The 16,616-nt window shown below is 31.1% G+C and overlaps 3 protein-coding genes across 3 annotated transcripts in view; all 3 read left to right on the top strand.

Annotated features, from left to right (window-relative positions):
• Positions 1–519: 519 nt before the first annotated feature.
• Positions 520–5,828, top strand: LOC125278552 (protein FAM177A1). Its single transcript, XM_048207811.1, has 5 exons — positions 520–1,869; positions 3,240–3,368; positions 3,449–3,515; positions 3,652–3,746; positions 5,569–5,828. Exons 1-5 carry the CDS (start codon positions 1,858–1,860, stop codon positions 5,740–5,742), a joined length of 477 nt encoding a protein of 158 aa, XP_048063768.1. The 5' UTR covers positions 520–1,857; the 3' UTR covers positions 5,743–5,828.
• Positions 5,829–6,266: 438 nt separating this feature from the next.
• Positions 6,267–9,460, top strand: LOC125278551 (MADF and BESS domain-containing protein). Its single transcript, XM_048207809.1, has 2 exons — positions 6,267–6,646; positions 8,838–9,460. The coding sequence occupies exons 1-2, from the start codon at positions 6,505–6,507 to the stop codon at positions 9,308–9,310; spliced, it is 615 nt and encodes a 204-aa protein (XP_048063766.1). The 5' UTR covers positions 6,267–6,504; the 3' UTR covers positions 9,311–9,460.
• A 1,778-nt stretch (positions 9,461–11,238) lies between these two features.
• The window catches only part of disp1 (dispatched homolog 1 (Drosophila)), a 70,890-nt gene continuing 65,512 nt past the window's right edge, over positions 11,239–16,616 (top strand). The window contains exon 1 of the mRNA XM_048207806.1: positions 11,239–11,988. The gene's annotated coding sequence lies outside the window, so the exon portion shown is untranslated. The remainder of the gene's footprint in view (positions 11,989–16,616) is intronic.

Genomic DNA, 16,616 nt, shown 5'->3' with positions numbered 1-16,616 from the left:
AGGATTATTTGATGAATAGAAAGTTCAAAAGAACATTGTTTATCTGAAATCTAATCTTTTGTAACATTATAAATGTCTTTACTGCCACTTTTGATTGATTTAATGCATCCTTGCTGAATAAAAGTATTCATTTCTTTAATTTCTTTTCAAAAAAATAGAAATAAAAATTCTTACTGACCCCAAACTTTTGAACGGTAGTGTATAATGCTACAGAAGCTTTGTATTTCAGATAAATGCTGTTCTTTTGAACTTTCTATTCATCAAGGAATCCTGAAAAAAAAAGTACACAACTGTTTTCAACATTGAAAATAATCATAAATGTTTATTGAGCAGCAGATCAGCATATTAGAACGATTTCTGAAGGATCATGTGACACTGAAGACTGGAGTAACGATGCTGAAAATTCAGCTTTGCATCACAGGAATAAATTACTTTGTCAAATATATTCAAATAGAAAACAGTTATTTTAAATTGTAATAATATTTCACAATATTACTGTTTTTTACTGTATTTTTAATTAAATAAATGTAGCCTTGGTGAGCAGACGAAACTTCTTTTAAAAACATTAAAAATCTTAGTGGTTCCAAACTTTTGGACTGTACTGTATATTCCTGAAAATAATGTCTTAATGCAATTAATATGGGTCTGAAAAACAGGCTTCATCCAACATATAATTTCTTAACTATTATTGTGAACTTCACTATACAGATTATTACCTGTAACTCACTTTTTGCACATGAAATATCTGCTGTATGATTAATATTTGTTAGTGGGAGGAGAGGACAAGCACATTTTTATTTGAAATGGAACAATATTTTGGTTCATGAAAACATCCCAGATCAGGGACTCGTCAACTAGGTAACAGAACTAAACCGGCTGATGTAACGTGCCATCTGATTATAATCTCACCATCTATAATATCAGCTTTCAGTGGACGTAGTTTCCATGTGTGTATATATTTACAGTCATATTTTCTGATTTGAAACCAGTCCAAGTAATCCAAATATGGATCGTAGTGAAGGTCGTGCTGGACTGAACTCAGTCTTGATACCATCTGCTGATTTTCCCAGTGGTTTTGTGCTGGTTTGATTTGGTTGTTTATTTCCTGTACGCTCAACACTGATGTTTGTCTGAATAAGTTCAACCATCTTCAAGTTAGTAAACGTGACACTGACAGGTGCTTAGAGAAACGGATGCACTTTCACACTTTCACACGCGCAGGCACAGAAATGATCGCTAAGATTGTCGCAAAAACTGTATTGCGCTTGTTATTTCGTTCCCTAACTTTAATTCAGACTCGATTGAAAATTAAGGGTTCATGTACTTATAAAGGGTAAATGATTGTCAGATATTTTGCTGTATATTTATTTAACACAATTCTGCAAAGAACAAGACATTCTTCAATGTTGTAAAATGACACTCCAGGGTTGCATTTAGTTTTTGTAATTATTTCTTTTTCCATCTATGCAGTTGTATGGATATGTATTCATCATCGAATATACTCACAGATTATGATGTCAACCTGTAACTCACTGTCATGCATTTAATGGTTTTTCCCATTAAAATGTGTGTTAACTACACGTTGCATTGCTTGTTTTGTTTGTGCTCCAGATATGATTCATCAAATACCTCTTTCTGTAATACCAGTATATCAACATTTATGTCTACGTCAGCAAACATGTGCTTCGTCTGTCCTGGAACTTAGTTAGACAAACAACATCCGTGAACACGAAACTTACTTCCTCCTGTGATGGTGAAGGAAACTTTCTGCCGACTGTGATGCTTTAAGAAAAATCACTATTTGAGGATTTTTGTTTATTTTATTTGTACGCAAGAAGGTTCTGGTAAAGTCCCAGCATGCATGCAGTCGTAAGTGTGATTTCTCTCAGTTACATTAAATCATTAGATCAGCCGTCTTATCTCAAGAGCAGCAGGTCTGTTTTGTCCTAGTTTTAGCTAACTTTTAACCAAGCCTTTATTTAATGTACTTGCATGTATTGCAACACCTGCCCTTGGTAAACACACCTTCACACTGCACTCAAAAATAGGCTTAATTTAAGATTTGCACTACTGTTCAAAAGTTTTGATTTGTTAATGTTTCTTCTGCTCACCAAGGCTGCATTTATTTGATCAAAAATACAGTAAAAATTGTGAAATAATTTTCAATTTTAAACAGCTGTTTTCTATGTGAATATATAGTAAAGTGTAATTTATTCCTCTGAATTTTCAGCATCATTACTCCAGTCTTCAGTGTCACATGATCCTTCAGAAATCATTCTGATATGATGATCTGCTGCTCAAGAAACATTTATGATTGTTATATTTAGGTGGAAACCGGGATACGTTTTATTTTTCAGGATTCTTTGATGCACAGAAAGTAAAAAAAAAACATCATTTATTTGAAATAGAATATTTTTATAACATTTTAAATGTCTTTATTGTCATTTTTGATCAATTTAATGAATCTTCTTCTGATTAAAAGTATTAATTTCTTAATAAAAAAAGAAATTAATTATGCAATATTCAGTCTCATACTTTTCAACTAGTTAAATATTACTTCGCTAGCCATATTTTAACCTTTTTAACTGAAATTTAATTGCTTTCACAATGAACAGATACGCAATTTAAGAATATTTTAAAAATATGATTATTTGAATAAAATCAAACAAATGCATATATTTTTAGTGATGAAATGTTGCCTTGTACTTGTTTCATTTATGCATGACTGGCAATTATGCATCACATTAAATGTATTAGTTTATGTTAAAACGGTCTAAATTAATGTGCTATTCAAATACATAAATCTTAAATTTAGGCCTAAATATTTTTTGAGTGTAAAGGAGTGAACAAAACAATACTTAAATGCACTTGTGATGTTACTTGTTAAATATTTGAAAAAGAAAAGATGAAGAAAAATTCTGCTTTAGTTTATAAGTTAAAGTCATCATAAAACAGAAGTTGCCCTAGTCTTTTCTTTCCTATTGTGACGTACTGCTTCACAAACAAGAACAAATGTAGGGCGGGGCTTGATTTTGACTGTGAGGAATTGATTGGATAGTTGTGGTTTGCTATTGGTGGATCTCATGTGAGTGACAGGTTGCCCCGCCCTCATCATCAGAGAAGAGATTCTGGTTCAAGATTACGAGGAACATGAATTTAAAATAAAATAATATTGTGCACAGATAAATAATTTATTATAAATACTGCAATATTCCATAAAAAACAATCCTGATGTGCAGGAGCCGACAGGAGACGTCAAACCCCGACAGGTGATTCATTTCTCTAGTGGAGAGATTCTGACAGAGGATGACAGTGAGGAAGAGGAGGAACAACATCAGCTTCATCAAGCGCCCAGTGCTTCTGACCAGGTCAGACTCAAATAGACCTTTTCTAAAATCTATGTCAGGTATGAAAATAATATAACCTTGTTTCATATTTTTCCTTTTAGAAAAACTGGACATGGAGGGATTATTCTCGGTTTTGGGGAAGGCAGATTTTCAGAACGTCTTTGAGACGTAAGAATAACCTAAAAAGCACTTTTATTTCAAAGATCACTGTGTATTTTTTCAAGAAGGATTAAGACAATAAGTAAACTAATTAAGCTTTTTAGTACAACACATCCCAATATTAAATCACTTCATTTCTTTATAGTTTGTGATTTTCTTGGAGAGAAAATGGCTGGTTTACTGGGACTGAATGCTGCCAAATATCAGTATGCTGTTGACCAGTATCACAGAGAACATAAGGTAGTTAACATAAGGGTCAATAATCTGACGGGACATTTTTTGTCCAAAATCTTTAATAATAATAAAAAACAAATGACATCCAAGGAAGTACAACTAGATCTCTTTTATTGAATCCAAAAGGTTTTAATTATATTTCGCTACATATAAAGGTATTTTAAAGATTTTGAAGTGTCAAAAGGTCATTCGGTTTAACTGTTCAAAGGCCAATACAGCCATTTCATTTGTGATTAAAATATCTTAAAATGTTATAAATGTATATATTTTATAACATCATATATCAACATTGTGCAAAATGGTATTAAAATTATGTGTAGAAATTGTTGATTTGTTATGAGAAAGAATGTCTGGAAAAATTAATTTCATTGATGTCATTCGGAGTAACCAATATAAAGGGAAGTCATGTGGTCAATATCATGTGACCACAAGCAACACATGGTTGTGAAGCATAACTAACTCTCCCTTAACTATTTGAAAACTTGTTTCATACACATGTCCCGAAACATCAGGTCATTTGGTACAACCGCTATAAAACATGGAAAATGTTGTAATATTTTAAAAACTTGCTAAATATAAAATGTTTGATTGTGAAAATATCGTCATTCGGTATAACCAAAAGTGTCACTCGGTAAAACCGAAATTTTGTTGACAAAAATGTCAAAAGCAATGTTAATTGATTATAAAAACCACACAATCTCATAATCTCAGCAGAGTCTACACCACAACTATATCGATAACAACACAGAGGAACGATTGGGTTGAAATCACTTTCAGGACGATCAGCCAATCAGAATCCATCCTGTTTTAAAAAACTCGAGCATTGAAAGCAAAGTCCCTTTAAGACACTCGGCGGCCATCTTTGAAACGCCTCTCGGGCATTCAAGTGCAGCTCCTATAACTTTGAATGGGGAAACATCAAATACTCCAAAGCTGTTTGTCAAGCTTTTGATCAAATTTCATATTTGAAATCACCAATGAAATCTGACAACAACTGTCTCATAAATGTTGTTTCTAAACGCTCGAATCATGACAAAAAACGGTATTATTCAGGCTGGATCAAGCTAATGCGCGTCTCTTGTGCCTCATTTCGGAGGTGCGCGTCTGACTGTTTCTATAGAAACCGGAGCTTCTAACGGCCGCTGCAGTGACGCGATGACTTTACCAATCGGCGATTGGCTCTTATTTAGAAGGCGGGACTTATTCCGCCATATTGCGCGTTGCATTTTCTCCCATTCAAAACAATACGGTTGTTAAGTCTGACGTCACGCGGCAGCGCTTCCGGGTCCTAACGCTCTATCTCATACCACAAGAAAACAACAAATGGTGCTAATATACATACACGATGTGGTGTAATACTACAAAAAAAAAATATAATTATAACCTTTATCTCCATACCAAAATTCCAGATGGCCAGACAATGATTCATCTTTTATAAATTGTTAAAATATTAATATCTGTGACGCTGCAAGCACGGAGACTGTTGTGTAGACTTTAAGTATTTAAAATGTTTAACTTTTTAAAATGATTGATGTTTAAAATGAATAAATAGCGCTCATAAACGGCCGTCGATGGCATTCTCAAGTGAAACGAGTCGAGGCTTGGACCCGGAAACGGCGTTCTTTACGTCACGACTTAAGCGGATAGTCTTTGTTTAAAGCGACAGGCAACAAAACTGCAGCAGCAATAAACAAAACGATATCGTACGGTGGTTTGGGATGCTAATAATATAGTTAAACGATATAATTCATTAAGATGCTAAACGATTATGTTACACCTTTGAAAATGTTAGTACAAATGGATAACTTTGAGTGTTTTGTTTGTGCAGAATGAAACGGAAGGAGAGGTTTTGTCTTCAAGCACCAGCGTGAATGAGGAGAGCATTAATCTGTCAAAAATAGTGAGCAAACAGTATGGAGCCACAAATGTAGAGCAACAAACCCTGAAAGAAACACTACAATATAAAGGAGAGCAGAATGAAGGATACAGTTCTAATGAATAATGGATCTAGAAGATCTAAAAGAACGTGAATTTTAAAATTGTTGTTTCCTGTTTAATTTATGAACATTAAACTAAATATGAAAGGCATTCACTTGGTTTCTTCATGTTGGTTCCTTCATTTTCAAACATAAAATATTGTTGTTTTAGTTTTAAAGTAGCCTAGTACACTTTTTTAAATTTCAGGCTGCTTATGCATACTACATTTCCCAGCTTGCGCTTCGGTGATGCAGCCTGTGACTGACAGTGCGCATGCGTGAGGACCCTCGGAATAGATAGAGAGGCTAGAATGGCAACATAAAATATGTATCTAACATTTTTATTTCTGATTTGTCAGGTACGATGTGTCGAAATGGTTATTCTGTCATTTTAATTCGCTTTTAAATTAAACGTTCACCGACCGTTACTGACGCAGACGTTGATGAGTCATTGTCACGTGGTACGTGTTACTTTTCTCAGCGCTGGTTATGATGAAGCAATCACAACCGTTTGTGATTATTAGTTAATAATTATTTAACAAAATTGTATAGGGAAGCGGCTAAGTCAGATTTCTTATTTGTCAAGCACGTCGCAATTATTATAAACAATAGATTAAAAAGATTATACATGTTTTTTTCTCAAGTTTTTGTAGTAATACAAAAACAGTGCTGAAATTTGAATACAACCCAATGAGAATGAGGAATCTTGGGCCACCGAGCGCCCTCTGGAGGAATAACCGCTTATTCTCCATAAGACACAGTTATTAGCTAGTAACATTTGCCGCCCAATGCTAACAACAATGGAGGAGAGGTTAATAGCAGCGGTGTCCGACTATCCCGAGTTATACAATTCTACAATAAATTCATATAAAGACGCTGCTAGAAAAGCCAAAGCATGGAGAGCCGTAAGTCTACAAGTTGAAATACCAGGTAAGACTTGAGCTTTCTGATGTTGTTTCTTGCTTACCAAACTGCTAGCTATCTGCTGTTAGCTTGTTGCAGAGTAGGCTAACAGGAATCCAGATTTAAAGATATAATTAATATCTCATTGATGCTGTTTTCATCATCATATAACTAACAGGACGTGTTTTTGAGCTGCAAAGGCATTTGATTGGTTATTCGGATAGATTTGACACTTTATTATATGAAAATCTGAGTTGTTTTGAGTTTGGTGAGCTGCTCAGTAACTAGTGTGATTTGATTTCATCCAAAGTTTGAGTTGCAAAGCTCAAAGAGAGCATATTAAGCAGAGTTGCATCAGTCATATTTGTTTTTGTATAGTCAAATAATAACAATGTTCAAAGTGTTATATGTTTAGTGACGTTTCTGTCAAATATGATGTATGTGCATGCATACTTTTTTTTTATTTCTGTATCATTTAGATCATAACTTACAAAAGAAAGAATGTTATTTAATATACATTTAATTACATATCACATAATATTAAATATACATGTGCTTACTGTGTATTGATTTATTGTTAATTATATTATTAGTTTAATATACATGCATATGCTTTAATTACTGTATGTATATATAATTGCAAAGTTTATTTATATTATTAATTAAATATACTACTTGTGCTTAAATGACTACTTATTGATTATCGTAAGGTTTGTTAATAATATATTTATTAAAAATACATATGCGTAAATCACTATTGATTTATTGTTAATTAAATGAATAATTAAATATACATATTCTTAAATTGCTATATTTATTTATTGTTAATTATATTATTAATTTGATATGCCTGCTTTAATTGCTACTCATGTTTAATTATATTAATGAATTAAATTTACTGCTTAAATTACTATTTATTGATTATTGTAAGGTTTGTTAAACCTACATATACGTAAATCACTCGATTTATTGTAAAATGTATTGTTAATGAAATATACATATTATTAAATTGCTATATTTATCTATTGTTAATTATATTATTAATTTAATATGCATGCTTTAACTGCTACTTATATATTATTGTAAAGTTTAATTATATTAATGAATTAAATTTACTGCTTAAATTACTATTTATTGATTATTGTAAGATTTATTGTTAGCTAAATTAATAATTAAATATACATATGCTTAAATTACTGTATTTATAGTTAATTATATCATTAATTTAATATACATATGCTTTAATTGCTAGGTATAGATTATTGTAAAGTTTAATTATATTAATGAATTTAATAATTAATTATTAATTATTTAATTAATAATTATACATATGCTTAAATTACTACATATTTATTTATTTATTGTAAATTATATTAATAATTTTAATATACATTTTCTTTAATTACAACATATTGATTATTGTAAAGTTTGGTAATTATATTATAATTAAATATGCTTGTGCTTAAAATACTTATTGATTGTTGTCAGATTTATTGTAATTATATTAATTAAACCTATGCGTAAATCACTGATTATTGTAATTTTTGTTATTTAAATTAATTAAATATACATATGCTTAACTTACTATGTACTTATTGTTAATTATGTTATTAATTTAATATGCTTTATTTACTACATACTGATTATTGTAAAGTTTAATTGTTATTAATTAAATATACTTTTGCTTAAATTACTACTTATTGATTAATGTCAATTTTATTGTTAATTATATTAAACATACATGTGCATAAATCACTATTGATTACTTTAAAATGTATTAAATTAATAATTAAATATGTTTAAATTGCTATTTATTTTTTATTCTATTATTAAATATGCATATGGTTCAATTACCACATATTGATTATTTTAAACTTTGTTAATTACATTATTAATTAAATATACTTGTATTTACATCTTACAATAATCAATAAGTAGTAATTTGTTTAATGTATATAATTATCAATAAATGTCTTCATTATTGTAAAATTGATTGCTAATTATTAAAATATCCATTTGCTTAAATTGCTACTTATTATTTTAAAATGTATTGTTAATTATATTATGTAAGTATGCATATGCTTAAACAGTAAAGTGCAAAAAATAAATAAATAAATAAAAATAAACGATGATTAAAGTCACGTCACTGTATATTTCATGTCATTTTTATGCATCATTTGTGCTTATGTTAATCAGTATTTGTTGTTTCTCCGGGCAGAAGAGGACTGTCGCAGGAGGTGGAAGAGCTTACGGGACATGTTCATCAAAGATAAGCGCGCAGAGCAGCGCAGGCGAGCGTCGGGGACGTCCCATCGCAGCTGGAAGTACAGTTGGCAGATGTCATTTCTCACGCCTTTCATTCAGTCCAGATCGCTGGCCGCGGACGAGCCCGAGGAAGACCGAGACGAGGAAGACAAAGAAGAGGAGAGGACAGCGGACGGAAACTCGTCGTTTGGCGTCCAGGACTTTGAAGGGGATCACGGGATGCTGGACGGATCCTCGCATTATTCTGCGTCGGGCTCGCAGGGACCGGGTCGCAAGAGAAAATGGCAGATGGAGGCCAATGAGGACTTGGAGGACGAGATGTTCTTGTTTAGTTTACTGCCGTATCTGAGACGGCTGCCTTACGCTAAGAAGAGCGCAGTCAAGTTAAAAATCCACCAGCTGTTGTATGAGGCAGAGTTTAAGTGATGTTCTGTAGTTTCTTAATATTTTTCTATCTTTTATTGATATTGAAATTCTATCCACTGCATTTTTTTAACATTCATAACATATTGTATCAATGCTGGTAGATGTTTGTTTCATCAGAAATCAGTGATTAAACAGACATGTGCACTCTGACCATGATGTCTGAATACACAAATTCTTTTCAAAAAGGTGAAGCTAAAACATACGGTTCTGGTGTATTATTACACCGTCTGTACACTGGGAAAAATGGTTTAGAGATAAACTGTAAATGTTGGCCCTCTAGTGGTTAAAAAACAAACAAAACTGTGTGCATTTTGTGGAAGAACATTGTTTTGGTTGTGCTTCGGCTCTGCTTGACTGTGCAGATGAATATGGTTATCATACTCCTCATAAAACATTCACTGCTAGGCTTAAGAGATATAACCAGTTTAAGACGTTACTGTAGCTATAGCCATTAATAGACACAGTACTTCCTTGAAAAACAGCCCATAATGAAATGACCCTTCACAATAGATGATGCTTTACAGTGAACTCTGTTAGAGAGCTACATATGGCAAATTATCTGTTCACTAAAATACCTTTACAACATTTCAAATCCCTCAGTTCTCGCAATCTCCGAAAAGCTAATGTTGATTCTTGTTTTATTACGAGCTCTGTCTCATTCTCTTTTTGTCAGCAGACTCTCCTCTGTTCGGTGTTTGTTTAAAACTGGTGATTCTCCAGAGGTTTAGCGGCTCCATTTCAACCTTTCTCACTCGATGTGACAAATAACCTCTGCTACTCCCACACCATGCTAACTAACCTACGTTAACCTATCCCAGGTGGGAAAAAAAAGTAAATTTCTATAATGTACTTAAAGTGCTCTATTTTCGCGCCCTAATTTTGTACTTAATATACTAAAAATTCTTATTTAGTACTTCTTAAAGGGTTAGTTCATTTATTACTCATCCTCATGTCGTTCCACACCTGTAAGACCTTCATTCATCTTCAGAACACAAATTAAGATATTTTTGATGAAATCCGATGGCTCAGAGAGCATTCACAGCAATGACATTTCCTCTCTCATGATCCATTAATGTACTAAAAACTTATTTAAATCAGTTCATGTGAGTACAGTGGTTCAACTTTAATATTATAAAGCAACGAGAATATTGTTTTTGCGACCAAAATAACAAAATAATGATTTTTTTTAACCATATCTATTTCAAAACACTGCTTCGGAGCTTTACGAATTGAATCAGTGATTGGGATCGCGTATCAAACCGCCAAACTGCTGAAATCACATGACTCGATTCGTAATGCTGTCTCAACATAGCACAGTTGAGTACACTTAGGTGTTCTTAAGATGATCTTAATATACTAAAAATTCTTCTTTAGTACTTCTTAAGTACAAAATTAGTGCGTGAAAATAGAGCACTTTAAGTACATTATAGAAGTGTACTTTTTTTTGTTTTTCACCTACTAACTGACCTTTAAAAAAAAAAAAAGTCTAGTTTTTATTATTTTTTTTATTTCAGTTTTAGTTTATTACAAGTTAAACTAAATTAAAATGAGAAATGTTGCCATGGCAACTAGTTGAAATTACAAAAAAGGTATTTTTTATGCTTTATTTTATTTAATTACATTTTTTATTATATTTATTTATAAGTAAAACATTTTTAATGGTTTTAGTTAACTATAATAACCCTAGTCAAGGTTTAAAAAAAAAAAAAAAAAAAAAAAAATATATATATATATATATATATATATATAAGTCAAATAATCAACAGGAGCTTTAAAAAAAAAAAAAAAAAAAAGTAAATAAAATATTTATGGTCTAATAAAATAATGCATAAAACATTCTTAGATGTATCATAATGTGATCTGAGGATAAAAATGCCATCATATATAATAAGCCTAAATATTTCAGTATTCAGTGTTTCTGGTTTTGTTTATCATTTATTAACAAAAAATAAGTATAAATCACTATCATCAAAAACATCACTATCTAAAATATTAATACTTAAAGACTGATCCATGCACAGCACATTTATCAAAAACAGCCGGTCATTTGGGTTCTTCATGCTTAGAGACAATTTAAATACTTTATGCACAGGCTTAATTTGAGGCAGCATACTAACATACTACCATTTCTACAATATACTAAGTGTGCACTGAATATATGGATAACACTACATTGGTCACAGTGTGCAATGTACCATATTATGACTCATTATTTATATCAGACTGCCAAAGGTTAACTCCAAATTAAATTAAAGTCCATAATAGTTAATAATTATTTCTGAGATAACTGGACACTTGCTGAATTAAACATGCAACATGATGGCATTCTGTTTAGCTAAATAGTATGCAGTATGTATTCTACAGTATGCAACTAGTACATCAAACAAGGCCTTAGTAAATGTAGTACAAAAATGCATTAAAATACTGTGCATTGCATATTCCATACTTCTGAAATGGTACGAGTAGTATGGTAGTGTGTTATTTGGAACACGGCCCGAGTGTTGTGTTGTGTCCGGCTGATCTGCGCAGGTCTTGCGTGCTGTGAATGTTCTCGGGATCTGCCCCTCACTTCCTGTAGTTCCTTCCCACCCATCCATCCAACCAACCTGTCCCATTGCGCATTATCCGCGAGCTTCAGACGCCGAACGGCTCAGAGACGCGCTCGTGCTCTCACTGAGGTAAGATGCATTTGGCGCGCCCGCCGCTGTTAGTTTGTATCTTTAATCCATTATGACGTGTTGTCCACTATGACGTACGCGCGTCTGTAAATCAGTGCGTTCTGCTACGAGCACTTTCTGCGCAGGCACCGTGTTTTTCACTCTCTGTGATGTTGTACTCAGCTCGCAGTGGGCGAAAAATGCCTTGCGAATGTTTTAGGGTGCAACTTTTCATTTTCACCGGCATGTTTTGTGTTTCGGGATGTTTTGGTGTGTAGTTCTGAGGTTGTGTGTAGCGTGCGCGCTCGAGCCATGTTGTGTGACTGCAGCTGGATGTGTATTGGCGTGTGTTAGTGATGGGAATGTATGGGATGATTGTGTTGAGTTGTATTGTTGAGGAGGGATGCACTGCTCAGTATTGTTATGCAGGATTTTGTGTGTTTACTCTTCCCACCAGAGAAAACTGTTGCTCCCCCCCCCATGCTTTAACATACATGTGTCGCAGGTTTCAGCTAATATATATATATATATAATAGTAATAATAGTATGTGTGTGTGTGTATTTATGTGTGTGTATGTATATATATGTATATATATATATATATATATGTATGTATATATATATGTATATATATATGTATGTATATATATATGTATATATATATGTATGTATATATATATATGTATATATATATATATATATATGTATATATGTGTATATATATATATATATATATATATATATATATATATATATATATATATATATATATACATATATATATATATATATATATATATATATATATATATATATACATACATATATACATATATATATATATATATATATATATATATATATACATATATATATATATATATACATACATATATACATACATATATACATATATACATATATATACATATATATATATATATATATATATATATATATATATATATATATATACATATACATATATATATATATATACATATATATACATATACATATATATACATATACATATATATATATATATATACATATATATATATATATATATATATATATATATATATATATATATATATATATATACATATATATATATATATATATACATATATACATACATATATATATATATATATATATATATACATATACATATATATATATATGTATGTATGTGTATATATGTATATATATCTATATCTATGTGTATATATGTATATATATCTATATCTATGTGTATATATGTATATATATGTATGTGTGTGTATATATGTATATATATGTGTATATATATATATATATATGTATGTGTATATATATATGTATGTGTGTGTGTATATATATATATATATATATATATATATATATATATACATATATATATATATATATATATATATATATATATGTATATATATATATATATATATATATATATATATATATATATATATATATATATACATATATATATATATATATATATATATGTATGTATGTGTATATATATATATATATATATATTCTAGTTATACTCAGTTCTAAAATATTTATTTGGGAATTGCTCTTTATGAGTCTTTAAAATTATTTTTAAAAACCTTCTGCTCTATATGAACAACTGGAAAAGTATGGAAAAATCATGTAAATTTCTTGGTCCAAATATGTGAGAAGCGTTGAACATGTATTCAGTCATGTGGTGCTCCGCTGCAGGTCTTCTTCTCATTTCTCCTCTGATATGTTGCTGTTTGACTAGTTGCTGACCCAGATTGTAAATGTTTCACTGAAATGCCCTCGTCTCTTCCCTTGAAGTTGAAGCGTCCACTCAGGGAGATATATTGTGTCTGGGAATGACTTCAGGAGATGCTTGAGTTTCGCTCATCTTTCCTTGGTGGATCCGTGCACCTGGCTTACTGATTAATTTCCCCCTTTGTTTGCTGTAATACTTCATCAGCGATTCCAGGACAGAGAAAAATGACAATAAGTGTCCGAGAGGGCAAACGCTGAAAATTCAGCCATGTTTCCCAAGGCTTTTCCACAGAGAACATGGAAATGTTTATCCCCCTGTGCATGTTGTTAGAGTTTGCCATAGGCTGCCAGACGTGCTCGGAACAAAAAAGCAATGAAATGGGAATTTAATTGAAGTTGACAAAATGATGTTTTCCCTCAAGCCAAGATTTTGTAAGTGCAGCCAAAACAGACAGAGAAAAAAAACCTGATGTTCAGTTTCCCTTTATGTAAAATACTTTCGCCTGCTGCATATAGAAAAGACAAGTTAAGATTGCATCATGACAGTAATGCTACAGGAATTTGATTTTATCTTTTCTCTGTCACTGTTTCTGTCTTAATGTTGTAAAGTTTCACGACACATGTGGGCGAATCTCATGAAACCTGTAAACACGTTCAGGTCATATTTTCATCATTTATTTTAATATTTTAGAATAAGCAAGAATTAGGGGATAAATGTGGTTAATTGTCATGTCAATAATATTGCAATGAAGTTATATATCGGCTGTCTAATGGATTAATTGTCATTAATCATATCTAACATAAAGGTTTGTTTTTATATAGTATATATATATATATATATATATAATTGCTGTCAAATCAATTAATCGTCATTATTCATCTAACAAATTTGTTTATATAATGTGTGTGTATATAAATATTGAAGTGCTGTCAAAGTGATTAATTGCGATTAATCACATTTAACAAGTTTGTTTATATAATGTGTACACATATATATATATATATATATATATATATATATATATATATATATATATATATATATTATATATATAATATACACACACACAAACTTATGTTAGATGCGATTAATATTTATATATAAGTATATATAAAGTGCTGTGAAATCAATTAATCGCATCTAACATAAAATATATATATGTGTATTAGGGCTGTTCAACAATAATCGTGATTATCGTGTACAAAATAAGAGTCTGTGTTTATGTAATACGTATGTTTGTTTTGTGTATAATTATTATGTATATATAAATACACACACATACATGTATATATTTAAGAAAAATATATTATATTTCTATAAAAATATGTACATTTATATATAATTTAAATATCTAAAAATATAAATATGTTTATATACTTATACATACATGCATGTATTACTTGTATGTGTGTGTATTTATATATACATAATAATTATACACAAAACAAACACACATATATTACGTAAACACAGACTTTTATTTTGTACACGATAATCACGATTATCGTTGAACAGCCCTAATATGTATATATATGTACACATTATATAAACAAACTTGTTAAATGTGATTAATTGCAATTAATCGATTTGACAGCATATACACACACAGATTATATATATATATAGTTATATATTTTAAGTTTTTCATATTCATTGCAATATAATTGCAGTATATATTGAAATGACAATTAAGCACATTTATCCACCAATTTTTGCTTATTGTAATTATTATATGTATGTATATATAAATGTATTTATATTGCTGCTTTCATATATTAAAATATCACAAAGGATATGCAAAACATTACAGTTTGGGTGGAAAATGTGCTTAGTTAACATGACAATATTGCAATGAAAATGGATCCTAATGGATTTAGAGGATTAGAGGAAGACTTCTTTATGAAAAAGAATTAAATATAATTTCTTTAAATAATTTGTTTTGTGGGATGAACTGTGAGCTGGATATTGTTTTTGGTGAGATTCATCCACAAGAGGGTGCCAGTTTACTAACATGTCCATTACGAGTTATTATTATTTAGTGACCTGGAGTAAGTTGGTTGCCGCTGAGGCTGAATGTGAAATATTGCCAGACGGACCAATTATATGAGCCTCAAATGTGTTTTTGCTTTATTCAACCTTTACCCTGGATGACAGTAAACACTGGCAACCAACACAAAGACCTTGAAATCTTATATCCAGATTCAACCCTGGTGATTTGTCACTCGTGTCCCTTTTCATTGGCAGGATTCTGGCGAAGACTGGCTGGATTTTTCTTTCCGCTCGCACAGTATGTGTCCCTTCGAACGGGACGTTCCAAAAGGGATAAAAACCAATAAGGAAAACAGATGTTGTTCTGTTAACTCAGGGCTTTCATGATAAGAGACTGTAAAAGCGATCTGGGACAGAAACAAGTCCAGAGATACATACTTCTCTTCTGCTGGAGGGTTTGATGGTGGCTGGTTCGTCGTGCGTCTCCCTACAATCCCATAGTTTAACTCACTGATCCTGCTTCAAGGATTGGTTCACTTCAGAATTTAAGTTTCCTGTTAATTTACTCATCCCCATGTCATCCAAGATGTTCATGTCTTTCTTTCTTCAGTCGAAAAGAAATTAAGGTTTTTGAGGAAAACATTCCAGGATTTTTCTCCATATAGTGGACTTCACTGGGGTTCAACGGGTTCAAAATGTCAGTTTCAGTGCAGCTTCAAAGAGCTCTACATGATCCCAGACGAGGAATAAGAGTCTAATCTAGAGAAACCATCGCTCATTTTCTAGAAAAAAATAAACATTTATATACTTTTTAACCACAAATGCTCGTCTTGCACTGATTTGTGATGCTCCACGCATGACGTAATCACGTTGGAAAGGTCATGCGTGA

Source organism: Megalobrama amblycephala, linkage group LG11, assembly GCF_018812025.1.
Source record: "Megalobrama amblycephala isolate DHTTF-2021 linkage group LG11, ASM1881202v1, whole genome shotgun sequence".
Classification (NCBI taxonomy): Eukaryota; Metazoa; Chordata; class Actinopteri; order Cypriniformes; family Xenocyprididae; genus Megalobrama; species Megalobrama amblycephala.
This window is presented reverse-complemented; position numbering and strand designations above follow the sequence as displayed.

Excerpts from the sequence above, each read along its gene's own strand:
- LOC125278552 (XM_048207811.1), top strand. Across the intron at positions 3,369-3,448 it reads CGCCCAGTGCTTCTGACCAG|AAAAACTGGACATGGAGGGA; the intron begins GTCAGACTCAAA and ends TTTTCCTTTTAG. Across the intron at positions 3,747-5,568 it reads AGTATCACAGAGAACATAAG|AATGAAACGGAAGGAGAGGT; the intron begins GTAGTTAACATA and ends TTGTTTGTGCAG.
- LOC125278551 (XM_048207809.1), top strand. The coding sequence starts at position 6,505 with ATGCTAACAACAATGGAGGAGAGGTTAATAGCAGCGGTGTCCGACTAT. Across the intron at positions 6,647-8,837 it reads TCTACAAGTTGAAATACCAG|AAGAGGACTGTCGCAGGAGG; the intron begins GTAAGACTTGAG and ends TTCTCCGGGCAG.